The sequence below is a fragment of the Prinia subflava genome, chromosome 3 (genome assembly GCF_021018805.1).
Source record: "Prinia subflava isolate CZ2003 ecotype Zambia chromosome 3, Cam_Psub_1.2, whole genome shotgun sequence".
NCBI lineage: Eukaryota > Metazoa > Chordata > Aves > Passeriformes > Cisticolidae > Prinia > Prinia subflava.
Genome location: NC_086249.1, coordinates 45755756 through 45768941, shown reverse-complemented (window position 1 = coordinate 45768941; position 13186 = coordinate 45755756). Strand labels below are relative to the sequence as shown.

General features: G+C 35.2%; 1 protein-coding gene across 4 annotated transcripts in view; it reads right to left on the bottom strand.

Moving 5' to 3' along the window:
* ZC3H13 (zinc finger CCCH-type containing 13) overlaps nucleotides 1–13186 on the bottom strand; it is a 45855-nt gene that overhangs the window by 22721 nt on the left and 9948 nt on the right. For 3 of the 4 annotated variants that reach the window (XM_063392123.1, XM_063392124.1, XM_063392126.1), the window contains exons 4-8: nucleotides 10794–10905; nucleotides 4476–4584; nucleotides 2544–2683; nucleotides 1668–1822; nucleotides 155–352 (exon numbers count right to left, since the gene is read on the bottom strand). In XM_063392123.1, coding sequence (XP_063248193.1) covers nucleotides 155–352; nucleotides 1668–1822; nucleotides 2544–2683; nucleotides 4476–4584; nucleotides 10794–10905 — 714 coding nt within the window. The remainder of the gene's footprint in view (nucleotides 1–154; nucleotides 353–1667; nucleotides 1823–2543; nucleotides 2684–4475; nucleotides 4585–10793; nucleotides 10906–13186) is intronic. The other variant, XM_063392125.1, reaches the window with a different exon arrangement.

Sequence of the window (13186 nt, the reverse complement as noted above, 5' to 3'; positions counted from 1 at the left end):
CATCTATACAACACACTAAAAATACTTCATTGTGTACTGAAAAGATTGTTGGCAAAGTAGGTAATACTACCCTTATTATTCAGTGTTCTGTAAAAGATAACTTTAAAAGTAAGGTTACATCACAGTTAAAAGTTAATAATGCTACATAACTTACCTCTGCTTCTCTTTTTTCTCCTTGTGCCTTTCAAAGTCACGCCCTCTCTCTTTCACCTCCCTTGCTTTTTCTTCTGAACGTTCTTTCGCTTTATGTTTTTCTTTGTGTTTTTTCCCCAGGGAAGTTTCCTCTTGTACTGGAGGAGGAGGGCTAGGGGTACGAGGACCTTTCTTTTTACTCTGATTACTTTTAGAACTCCTGGAGAGAAAGTAACAGGGCAATTGCAGGTATAAAAATGGAGATCTGACAACTACTTCAAACAACAATTTCTCAGATGTTGACAGAAAAGTTATAACATAAAAGGCCTGAAGCTTTTAGGACAGGATTTACCAACTCCCTTAGAAAGCACCATTCAATAGCAGAACTTGACAGAAATGTGAATAGAGCTGGTAAAAATTTATGTTGAGCTCTTCAATTTATAGCCTTTTTTTCTGAAGGAAGTGAACAAAAATAGGAATTGCTCTTGTTCAGACAGAACCAGTTTTCAAAGATAAAATGCCCTTACATGAATTGCGTACACCAGAAGACAAAAACCATACAGTACCTTGTCTGCTTAGACTCCCGTTTCTGCAATGCAATACCCCAACCATATACATAAAATTACTTGAACTACTCATGTTTTCAATTTAATGTTAACTACCTGACAGGATGAAATATCTAAACATTCTTGAATATGCAACTCACAATATGAAATAGTATATATTTTCCACATAATTTATCACAAAAATAAATCCTATCAACTAGGTATCACTGCATATGTCAGCAGCACAGCAGCATATGCTATACCATTCCTGTAGCAGAAACGTTATTCTGCCCCTTTAACAAATTGATTAAATGGGGGATTTTTACAAGCACAGATGTGCCTGGTTACACTGCTGCAGTAATTCCTTTTCTAGCTAAAAGCGGCCAACAACAATTCAAAACATCTTGAGGTCAGCAAGAACTTTATAAGCAAGTTTTGGAGATTGACTTTGGTGGTGCAGCACCCAGTTAAAATCCCATGATTTTTACATATTTTTACTTTAATTCTTCCCTGCTCCCCCACCCCCATCCCTCACTTCTTATCCTCTGAATTCTGAGAAATTCCCTGCCTTGAAAGTCACACATTATATCTTGAATAGTAATATGCAATACCAACAGAATGTGCAGTTAGTCAAATTTTAAACACTTCAGTTTAGAGAGGCTGCTTCACAGGCCACAGCATTTCAAACAAAAGTGTTTGCCACTTTTCAATGGTTTATATTTTCTCATTACCTCACAAAGATTTTGGAGATTCAAAGAGAAAAGATCTGCTTGTAAACCATAAAAATAATCAACTGACAACTACATCCATATAAAAATTTTCTGCATAAGATGATTCACAATGCACAATTTTGAGATATTCTCCTAAATTTATATAATCAGGGCACTGAAAGGAAGGAAAATGGAAAATACTCTTCATGAAAACTCCAGTAATAAATGTAAGTGTGGTTCTCTGTTCTCACTCTCTTGCAAGATGCATTTACATACTGACCTCTGCTGCTCCAAAAGTGGTGAAGAGACAGTGGATGCTTTCTTGTCTTTCTTACTAGCTGAAGATGATGATTTGGGACTGGATCTTCGTTTTGGAGATTTGCTAGACTTTCGTGGTGATGGCGATAATTTAGATCTGACCACCTCTGGAGAAATCTTGAGGGAAAGAATGTAATTAACCAGTAAGATATCAATGCTCAAAAGTGTAACTGTATGCCAATATGTGTGTCAAATATGTGAATTCAGCAAGTGAGACAGCATGAGAACCATGTACATCTCTACTTCAACCTCATCACACTGCAAAGAACACCATAAAGGAACAACACATAAAAGGAAGACAACAGATAAAGCATAGAGGAAGAGATGGTGATGCGCTCTGCAATATGTTACAAAAACTGTAACTTAAAAGTTTAAAATCACTATGCTCACAACTAACACTTTAGTCAGAAAAAGAAAGACATCCTTAGAGGATTTTTTTCAACCTTCCCCAAAATTTTAGAGTTTCTAACACCTACAGGTTTGTCTCAGTCACTCCACTCTGTTACTACAAGGCAAGCTGGAAAATGAGATTGGGAAATGCCTTGAGTTTTCTTGTACGTATCTTCTCTGTTACAGATCTTACTAGTTTTGTATCACTAAAATGAATAAAATCCTACTCATTTAAAGGAGAAAACTTGGTTACTGTGCTGGATGACTGATCAGATACTCGCTTATAGCACTCAAATCACATACTAATTATATAGGTGTCAGTTATTTATTATGTAACACAATAGTGCATGTGTAGCCCAAAAAACTTTAAGACTTCTGGGAAACTACTAGAAGGCTATGAAATGGTTGATGACTTATCTTTTTTATTTCACATTTACATAATACAAACCTCTTTTTTAATTACTATTTCCTCTCGTTTCTCCATGTTTTCCTGTTCCAATTTCATGAGTTCTCTCTGAATCTTTTGGCGCTTCATTTCCAAAGACAGCTCATGATCATAATCATAATTAACATCTCCATTATCAGAGTCTTTTTTTGAAGAAAAAGAAAGTAAATAGATTAGTAGACAATTTCTTATGAAAAATATAACAACATTTAGCATACTAGATGCCAACCATAAACATTTCCATGACTTTTAAGCACTGCATGAATGGACCAAAGAATGAATGCCAAATTTCTTCTCCAATTATGTGTGCAAACCTCAGTAATTCCAGTTAGTTCCACACAATCTGAATCTCAACTCCTAAACTTCATTAAAAAGAACACCTTAACTTCTTTCATGAACATTCATCTGAGAGGTAGCAAGGCAAACACAGTAAACCACTTGTTTGTAAATTACTATAATGTAAACACTTATTTCAAAATAAGAGAAGAGTTCTGTATGAACCCTTTCATTGGATAAACATACACTTCAAGAGTTTACATCTGGTTTTACAACATTATCACTATTTGGTTTTCACATTAGAAAAAATGCTATTTCTCTCACTTTTTCATTAAGTCATGGACAGTTAAAATCTTAAGATTCCAATCTGGCAACTGAAGTCTTACTGAAAATTGAATTTACTCACTCTGTTTATGTTAATTTTGTTTATGGCTATTTAAGTCCAATACTCAAAAAGCATTCTGGGAAAATATCTGTCAAAGATGACTTCATTAAAAAGTCATTAGCTTTCACTCCCTTCCTACATACATGAACTATATAAAAGGCTTTGCAATAGCTAAACTCAGTCTACAAACTGCCTTCATGTGTCATGAATGCATGGGAAGAGTTCAGAGAAAGGTGCAGTTCCTAACAGCATAGGTTCTTTTCCAGTCTATCCGTCTACTTATATAACACTCAGTAGAAATTAACAGATAGTAATTCTCCTTCGTTCAGATACTGACAATTGACAATATTTTGAAAAAAAAAAGCTGAATTCCCAAGATGAAAGTCTCAGTGTCTTAGGACTTCAGACATTAATACCATATGTTTATATAGACCAAGGAGCTCCATCCTACAACTTGCAGTTAACTTCATTGCAAATATGTTCATTATATCTGAATTCCCTCAGACGGGATAAGAATTGCCATTTCTTTCTTGCAACGTTGTAACTACTTCTGAAACACGGACCCTTAGAAAACTACAGAAAAATCACAGTTCAGTAGAAGCTCCTGTAACATCATTATCAGGTGAACTAGGACTCAAACAAAAGTGAAACTTAGGAGAGAAGAAAACTGACCACCACAACAACGAAACCACCTAAACCGTCAAAACTCAAAAACTCCCACCCACCAACTCATACAAAGTGACTACAGAAGGTAATGCAAGACACTTAGCATTGTTCAAGTATTTTCAGAACATAAATATTTCACCAATGTCCACCTTCAACTGCTGCTATATTCATTCTAATGGAGACCTTGTTAATGTCCGTTTACACCATAACAAATTATGCGACAAAAATGACTGACTTTTGAATTCAAGAGTTACACTTTCTTTTCAGACTAACAAGTTCAAAAATTACTTTAGATGCAACTTGGATTCAGCTAGTGATCTTAACGTGACAGATTCACCATGGAGTAGCCCATACCTAAGTTCATTGCTGCCTGAGTTGCCAAAGAGGAAAAAAAAACCAGCCTGTGTTTTTAAAGCTAGTTGGTTTAACCACTGTAGCAGTTCAACTCAGCTAACTTGTTAGTTCTCGTCAAAAACAAAAAAAATAATGGCTACTGCATAAAAGATTCTGCTTAGCCAGATGCTGAAGCATTCACTTGACACACAGCCCAGAAATCTCACAGCTCTTTGAGGCATCAGGGGACTGTCAGTTCAGTACCTTATACGTACCTTCTCTATTTGTTTCCCAATCCCCATTTTCCTCTTCGCTTTCTGGTGTTCGCTCCTTTGTAATTTTGATATCCTCCTTTTCTCTATGTCTTCCTCGTGAAGACTCTTTCTATAAAGGGAAAAGTGCTGCATTAGAGTAAACAACTTTATTTTAAAAGAAGCCTGAAGAAGCAGACGTATTTTACATGGTGTTTTAGCTGGAGTTTTTTCATACTACAAAAAGCATTTCCCCTTTAGCCTGTTGAACAAATACCTTCCTAAACAAGCAGAGACTCCACAGGCTACATGTTCTAATGCAGTTTCATATAATCGGAATGCAAATCGCAGATGACGAAAAGAGAATAAAGGATTCATAAAACAAGAAGGCTTAAAGGCAGGGCAAGAGTCAAGCACACATCAGAGAATGAAGTTTAAAACAAGCACCAAAAGAAGAGATTGAGTTCTAAAGACCAGAAATTCAATGAACATTTAAAGAGTATGATCTTAACAGCTTGAGAAAGAATTCTCAGCCGTAAATAAGAATATTTATATGCAAGGCAGATGAGCCTCAGAATTGGAACCATTTTAACTCTTCAGAAGATAAAGAATGTGGAGGGGGAGAACATAATAAACTAAATAAACCCAGAGACCCTTGGTTGGCAGAAGGCGAAAAAAATCTCAAACAACACAACTGAATCAAGTTCCACTGATGGCTTTGTGTTTGACTTTCACTCTCTCCAAGACAAGTCTAACTAACAAGTAGCCCTATTTCCATGTGGCAGATGATCCTGTGAACACCTAAGAAAGTCAGAGACTATCCTTGCAAGAAAAAAGATAATTTCAGGTCAACTGATGCTGTGCTGCTCTTGTGCCCCTGCTAAATTCCAGCATAAAGCTACATAGTTGCACCTCCGCATCTGCTGAAGCAACATTCTCTAAATGATCTGCCTGGGCTTAAGTGGAATACTCGATAAAGTTTCTTCACTACTAGCAAAAGAAGAAAATTCAAGCTTAGAAGTATCTCATGTTAATTTATTAAATAGAAAACCAGAACAGCAAAGTCTGTCCTATAGCCCTGCTGTTCTCACCTCACACAGTCCCCTCCTTTGTTTTTCAGGGGATTCTTTCAGGTGGGTATGTGGGAGAAATACCAAGAAAAGGAGATGCCTGAGAATTTCACTAGCTATTCCTTACTGGGACTTAGATCTTGATTTAATTTACAACCTTAACACCACCTTAGTAGCACATTAAGGAAAGAACATCAAACTGCAGAAAGTCACTCAAAAATGAGTAAAATTCAACTATTCCTTTTCATTCAGTAACAATGTTAAAAACTTATCTCTAAGTTTAATGATGTAAATCTCTAAAATTATGCAGAATAACTTAATAAGTCACGCTGGTTGCTGACATCAACTGCAGACAAGTCTACATCCCCTAAGCCATCGTCTCAGCATGTACTAAAGGCATTCATTCTAAGGGCCAGAATTCTACTATGCCCCAAAGCAAATCACTTTAAAAGAAAATTACCCTGATGAGATATAAAAAGCTCTAAGAATAACAAACCTTCCCTGCAACCATTCTTTTCTTTCGTAAGACTGTTCTTATTTTTCTAGCCCACCTTCCATGAAGGCCACATCTCTTCCACTGAACTGTATATTTCTGCTATATGCTTCTACTAAGTCCTACAACATAAACTAACAAAACCATAATTTCTTAAATACAAATACTAGTTTCTATTAATTCAACACCACTTCTTACTAGCAAACAAATACGAAGACTAGGACAAGCTCTCTACGCCAATTAAAAAAAAAATCTCTCAAAGACTATTCATCAAATAATTGTCATCAAAGAATGTGCACCAAGTCAATGCTTCAAGTTCAATTTAATAACCCAAATTAAAAATACTACACAACCTGTATGTATCATGGCTACCTCCTCAAACTTACAAGCCAATACAAGCATCTGGAAAGAGCCTGTATTTTCTCCTTTCAGTGGAAAGATTTGCTAGTGGCACAATCGTATTTCTACAGAAGAACTGAAGACAAAAACAGCTATCTGTAAACTGAAATACTGAATATAGGGGAAGCATAGTATTTTACACTAATGTTGTTTAGTTGTCAAGAAAAAAGATTTTGACAACATTGCATCTTGAAAAACAAGTATCAGTTTAGAAATTGAGTATATTTCTCCTGTGGCATGCAAATCAAGAATTTAAATTATGATGGTTTAGAACACATACCTAATTTTTCTCAATGAAAAATCTTCAATATACTCCTTTTATTTTACTCATTACATTTGTAACACATTTGATACCCTCATACCATGGGAACGAAATATTGCTTTCATATCCTTACAGACCTTTTTTGTCTCTCCCTTAACACACCAAGAATAAAGTTAAGTTCCTAAAGGCCAATAGCATGTCTTTCACTTGTACTTGAAGTTGCTGTATATATCCCCTTCAGTCACTCTTGTTAACTATTTCTCTGCAGACTCTGAAAAAATGCCATTTACTAGATGAGAAACATTACACTTACATAATTATCTATTTATTTACTTTAAAAAAATATTGTAGCTCATCCTAAGAGGAAATAATGATTTAGTAGACTTTGTATTTCAGGTATGCTCACAGATAAACATAGCAGGTGTGGATAGATGCCTACAGTTTCATGTTGATGTTCAGGAGAGATGCCACATAAGAAAGGGAAAAATGGATGACATTATGGCTGACTTCCATGATATTTTATTCAATTTAATGTCTATTCCAGTCAAAGTTCTATGTGATCAGCACTCTACAGAATAAGACTTGATGCCTACTTGAATGTATTTCCCACTACTGCCAGAAAAGCCTGGCCAAGCACAAAAGGATTCATCCAATCTGTAAAACATGCTTCTAGCCAAGTGTTATTTTGCCAACACCAATGGAAAAAATAGAAGACTCATACAACCTACAATTCTTGCATTGCAGAAACCTCGGTTTCAACCTTATCAGGTTGCACACGTACATGCAGTAGCAAAATAAACTCATTCCAAAGCACAGATTCCTTTAAACCCATAGTAAGCTACGTGTACTACAGCTACAACCTTTTGGGCAAGCACAGTGCTACTTTGCTCTAGGTATATCATCTTTATAGTGTAAACTACTACCGAGCTACAGAAACATAAGAAAATGAATCTCAAGTTCTCCTGACATTAGGAGATATTTGTTCCCATTTCAGAGATGGAAGACAATGCTGAGTCCTATTTCCAGTGGAAATAGTTAAAAGCTACTGTGACAAAACCCACAGATACGAAACACATTCCTAAATGTACATTAAGTTCTTCCAACTGCTTCTCCCAAATCACACACACCTTTCAGGCTAAGACTTTAGATAAGACTTCATACACACCAATGTAACTCTCTTCTCATAATATGGTGAAAAGTTTAAAATAAAAATTTCCAACTGAATACAGTAACAGCAGGAACCTCATCTAATTATTTGTGTAATAATTCATACACTAACATACAGTGCTGAAGTAATTCCAAACACAAATCCAAGAAATAAAAAATCAACTGAGTTTAATGGAGGTGTCCACATAATACAGCATATTGTCTCTGCAAATGATAGTACAAAGCATGAAGAAATAAAAAGGGATATAGTCTATAAACTGCCCATATCAGAAGTTTCTTCCTAAATACATACAGATTGTACTAATTATCTTATGTCTCCAAAGAACACAAAATCTCTTCTGAAAAGATTTTGTACTAGTTATACTGTCTTAGCTTCTAAGCATTCTTGTGGAATCTATTCAGCTTTCTGTGTCTATCTTCTGACAATCAGGCAGAATTGTTATATATAAATAGCATTTTCCCTTGTCTTTTTTAAATTTGTCACTCTTTCTATGGGGATAAAGTATGAGTATGACGCATCTAACTTCTATTTTCTCAAACATACATTATATGCATTCGTCCCATGTCCTTTCTTCTCTCCAGTTTATTTCTCACCTCTTTGCCCACTTCAAGAAGACCTTTGACTGTATTTTCTCGCATACAGGTGATGACAACCAAAGAGCATTTCAAATAAAACTGGACCATGAATTTCTACAGCATGTTATCAGTATTTTCTATTCCATTTTTATATACCCGAATGTTTGCTTCTACAACTGTGACTTCACTTTGAACACATGGTTTCATTGAGCTGTCCACAATAACTTATTTTACTACTGCAAGCTTTCAGTTACTTTTAAAAAATTCATTCTTTTTTTGTTTTAAATACTTTCTTCATTGTGCATTACCTTGTCCTTGCCAACACCAAGTTTCATCTGCCATTGTACTGCCAAAACCTATCCTTCCCAACCCCTGTGGCGTTCCTCAGACTTCAGTAATCTCAAGTACTGTTTTCAAATCTGCAAAGTTTGACATTTGGGATGTCCAACATTTTTTCTACTTTCTTTGAAGTTATAGTTCTTTAAATGAATTATGATACCACTCTGTGTAATTCGATTTCAAACTAATCTAAAATTTTTTCCTTAGCTGGCATCTAAACCTAAAATACACCTGCTATTATTTGACTATCTATAGATATGTCCCAGAAGCCTTGTTTCAAAACAGGTTTGACCTATGTCAGGCAGTAGTCTCTTAACCACTACTCTCCATCGAAGTTTCAGTCTAGTAGTCTGGTGAAGCACAGATTTTGTCTGCAGGAACGTTTCTGATCAGTCTTTTTTTATTTTTAACCAAAATTATGAAACTTCTTATGGAACAAGCTCCCTTTCATTTTTTCAAAGTTTTCTTATCAAGCTCTGCTGTTACCCCAAAAGCTTTAATAAAATATGGAAACATCACATATTAGATCCCCACCATAACAGCAGCTCTACCGCTGGAGCAAGATTTTTCTTAGCAGTTCAGTCACTCGAGTCTTCTGTCCTTTTAGATATCCTGGTTCTTTGCAAAGCAACTCTTGACGACTGTCCCTCTTCATCTATTTGTTCCAGAATATTTTCTTTGATATCCTGTATTTTGAGAGTTGCCTCCATGGAACTAAAACAAAAGTTGAGCTGTTTCCTGTATCTTCCATTTTATGAGACTGAAGGCAGAGCAATTTTTTACTCTGCTGTGTGCTCAATCTATAAATAATTCTTTGAAACTTTAGCACTAATTCTCCAATTCCTTTGGATTCTTGCTTCCAGTTCACTTTCACTTGTGTTTTAGTTGTTTAAGAGTATTTTATTATTACATTAAGAGAACACTATAAAAAAGCAAGGTTTAACTAACCAAAAGTAAGAATTACATCAAAATTAGAGTTGCACCATGACAGAAGTTACAGCAAATTTTTAATGACGGTTGGAAAAAAAAATTTTCCCACCAACCATGTACTCAATAACTGAACAGTTTATTCAAACCATTAGAAAATAAAAGAAACACATTTCAGTAAAAAGATTGAGGGTTTACACAAATTTACAGCAACTGAAAACATGATTGGAAGGTAAGCCATTCAATTTAATGATAGCAGCTGCTCCTGATTTATTTACAGCTGACATAAAAAAATTCATTTTACACAGCAAGTAGGAACAGACCAAGAGGAAATGTTAGAACATTGTTAATACCTGCAGAAGCAAAACTGATTTTTTACAAATAGAACCTTTTAAAAATTATTCATATGAAGATCGTCTTAAACATGGTGCAGGAACACAGTGGTGCTATTGCTACAAAGTACAGGGTCACACTATGAACTCTATCCCTATTTGTTTGTAACATGAGAAACGGATAACATCATTTAAAAATAATTAAATTTGATATTTGAGGGCCACAGGGTTGCAGAAAGATGTTTACAAAAGAAGAACAATAATGAATTTTTTTCACAATCCATTAAGCTAGCAGTTGGAGTGCCTGATGAGTATGTGAGGAGGGAGGTAAAATGAACCAGCACAATAGTAACTGCATGGTTTCATCAAAAGCAAATTTGGGGTGAACAGCTTAAGTTGGGATGCATGTATATAAGGCATATGAGTAAGTATTGGGGGGAAAAAAGTGGATGACTGAAACAATGGTTAATATACTTTCCTGGTAATAACTGAAGAGTCTGCACTGTTATTAAATACCTGTTTATCAGTATTTATAACACATTTTAAAGTTGTGGGATTTATAAAATCTTTGGGAACCAGAAGACCAGAAAGCACTATAAAACTGCAGAACAGTACAATTGTTAAGGCACTTCATAACAAAAAATGTGATAAGCTATGTACAAAATGATCAGTTCCTTAAAACACGTTGGATGTTACAAGTCACAGCAACAAAGCTTCTAGGACACACTGCCCAATTGCTACTGAGGGATTCTGGAGTTCTGCAAACTCCACTCTTACCCTAACAGGAGAGGATGATTCCTCTGTACTTCGTTTCTGTGGCTCTGCCTCAACATCTTGACGTTTGTTCTTCATTCTTTCCCGAAGATCTCCAGTGGGTCTTTCTGGTGACCTGTATTATACAGAAACATAATATAACCAGTTCTATGGTACTATTTTTAAAGGAATATTAACTGTCTTTTAATACCTGTTTTATTAGTATATCCAGAAAAATCTAAACCTCCCACCCAGAGGCAAGGTGGATGAGTAAAAAAATACTCCATTCTAAAGGGCTTAAGCATTATAAAAACCCCAATCCTTTCAGAAAGTCAAGGAAGACTTGACTCTAAGAAAAATTACTTGTATGTATACATGGCATGACTCAGTTACTACTCTAGATCAGCTTCAAGTGATCCCATCCAGAATAAATAACCTTTTTCTGACCATCACGCAAATATTTTCACAATCACTCCTACCGAGTATTTCAGGATTTAGCCTTCTCCATAATCTAAGCTGCAACAATTTTTATATATATCACATAAATCTAAGTGTGTCTCTATATACATTACATATGTATATTTAAAACTACAATTAATACAGAATCAAACTACTATAGACTGGCAATGACAGCCACACAGAAGCACAACTCTGAATGTGGACGAAGTCTGCAAGAAGATAACCTAAGAACCAAATTCCCGTGGTCTAGGTGAGGATGCCACACAGGAAAACACTGCTGCAAGACCATGAACCAGAAATTAATTCTTGGAAGCCTTTTCCATCTTGCACTAATATAATTATTTCATTATTTAATTACAAAATACAGAATTAACTCTACTAGTCATGCACCTTTATGATATAGTTTCTGTAAAAGATATTGCTGTGATATACAATGGGAGGAGGAAAATCCTAGACTACTATAATTTTGTCACCTCTTAGTATGGATTCATGAGTTCCTTTACCCCTTATGGGTTAAAAGAGAACAACCATTGCATTGGTGGGGCACTGGAACAGGTTTCTCAGAGAAGCTGTGGATGCCCCATCCCTGAAGTGTTCCAGGCCAAGTTGGATAGGGCCCTGAGCAGTCTGGTCTCATGGAAGGCGTCCCTGCCCAAGGCAGGGGGGATGGAACCAGATGATCTTTAAGGTCCCTTCTAACACAAACTATTCTGTGATTCTATGATTCAAACAAATTCCTAAGCTAAGGGAATGTAGGTGCTGTTTTAGATGATCTTTCTGTTCAAGAAAACAAAATTTTCTGTTCATATACATTTGGCTTGATACTGAGTTTAGTACTTCTGTGATGGCTGTGAGCTGTAATTACGGACTCTTCTGTGAAATGGTTGTATACAAGTACTACATCTGTACCTATCAGATGACACTAAAGAATCACAGAGAGATAGTAATGCTGCCTTTTGATTAGAAAACTTATACGTAATATATGAATAATATTTACATTTCTTTCTCAGACCAAATCAGTTTCCATTGAGAAAGTAATTTCTCCCACTCTTCCTGTCACATTATACATAAAGGGTAAACTGTCTTTCACAGTCAATGCATACATAAATTTAATTTAATACCATCTCATTTTCAATCTGCTTATATTTGACAAAGTCTTTTTTTTCATTTCCTCCCCTGCACTGTTTCCTATATTTAATTCTTTAAACTGCATCATAGGGTTAAATGCATGAGGATCTACAGAGACAAAGACCAGTGACCGCTCTCATTTTTTTAATGCATTTAATTCTCCATGAAATTGTAAGTACAGGTCAATCTAGATCAGAGGAAATGTAAAGAAGAGTAGAGCTCTGCTTTTTTCATCACTAAGGATCAAATAATAGCCAGCATACAAATATAAATAAGTTATCTTCTTTGCATGCATGACTATATGATCTTTAAAGTGTCTGGATTTAGTAAAGGTTATGATTCAAAGTATTTTTCCCCTCCCCCTTATTAGGTAATTCTTTGCATTACCAAAACTCTCTGAAGCATTTCAACCATAAGCTACCTCAACAAATAAACTGTCTTTCAGCATTAAAGTGCAATTCAACACCTTAATTTTTAATAATATTTAAGCTACAAAGGATCTGGATTAGTGAAACTGAAAATTAAGTTAAAAGACAGAAGGATTATCAATAATGTATTTGTAATATTGTTCCTCAAGAGGAATACCTTCAGGAAAAAAATCCCATTAGCTGAAGGAGAAAGCAATAAAACTTGCACTGAATGCAGTTCATACATCTTACAGAGTGACATTTGATATTTTAATACCTTTTTTTTCTACAAGCTGGAGTAAAAAACAAAATATTCAAACCACTTTACCCTCAATTAATAAATTTTTTCTTCACTCCCATGCTGAAAAAAGATATTTTGCTAAAGCATTATACAAATCTACTTAAATATTATAAAAGTTATGA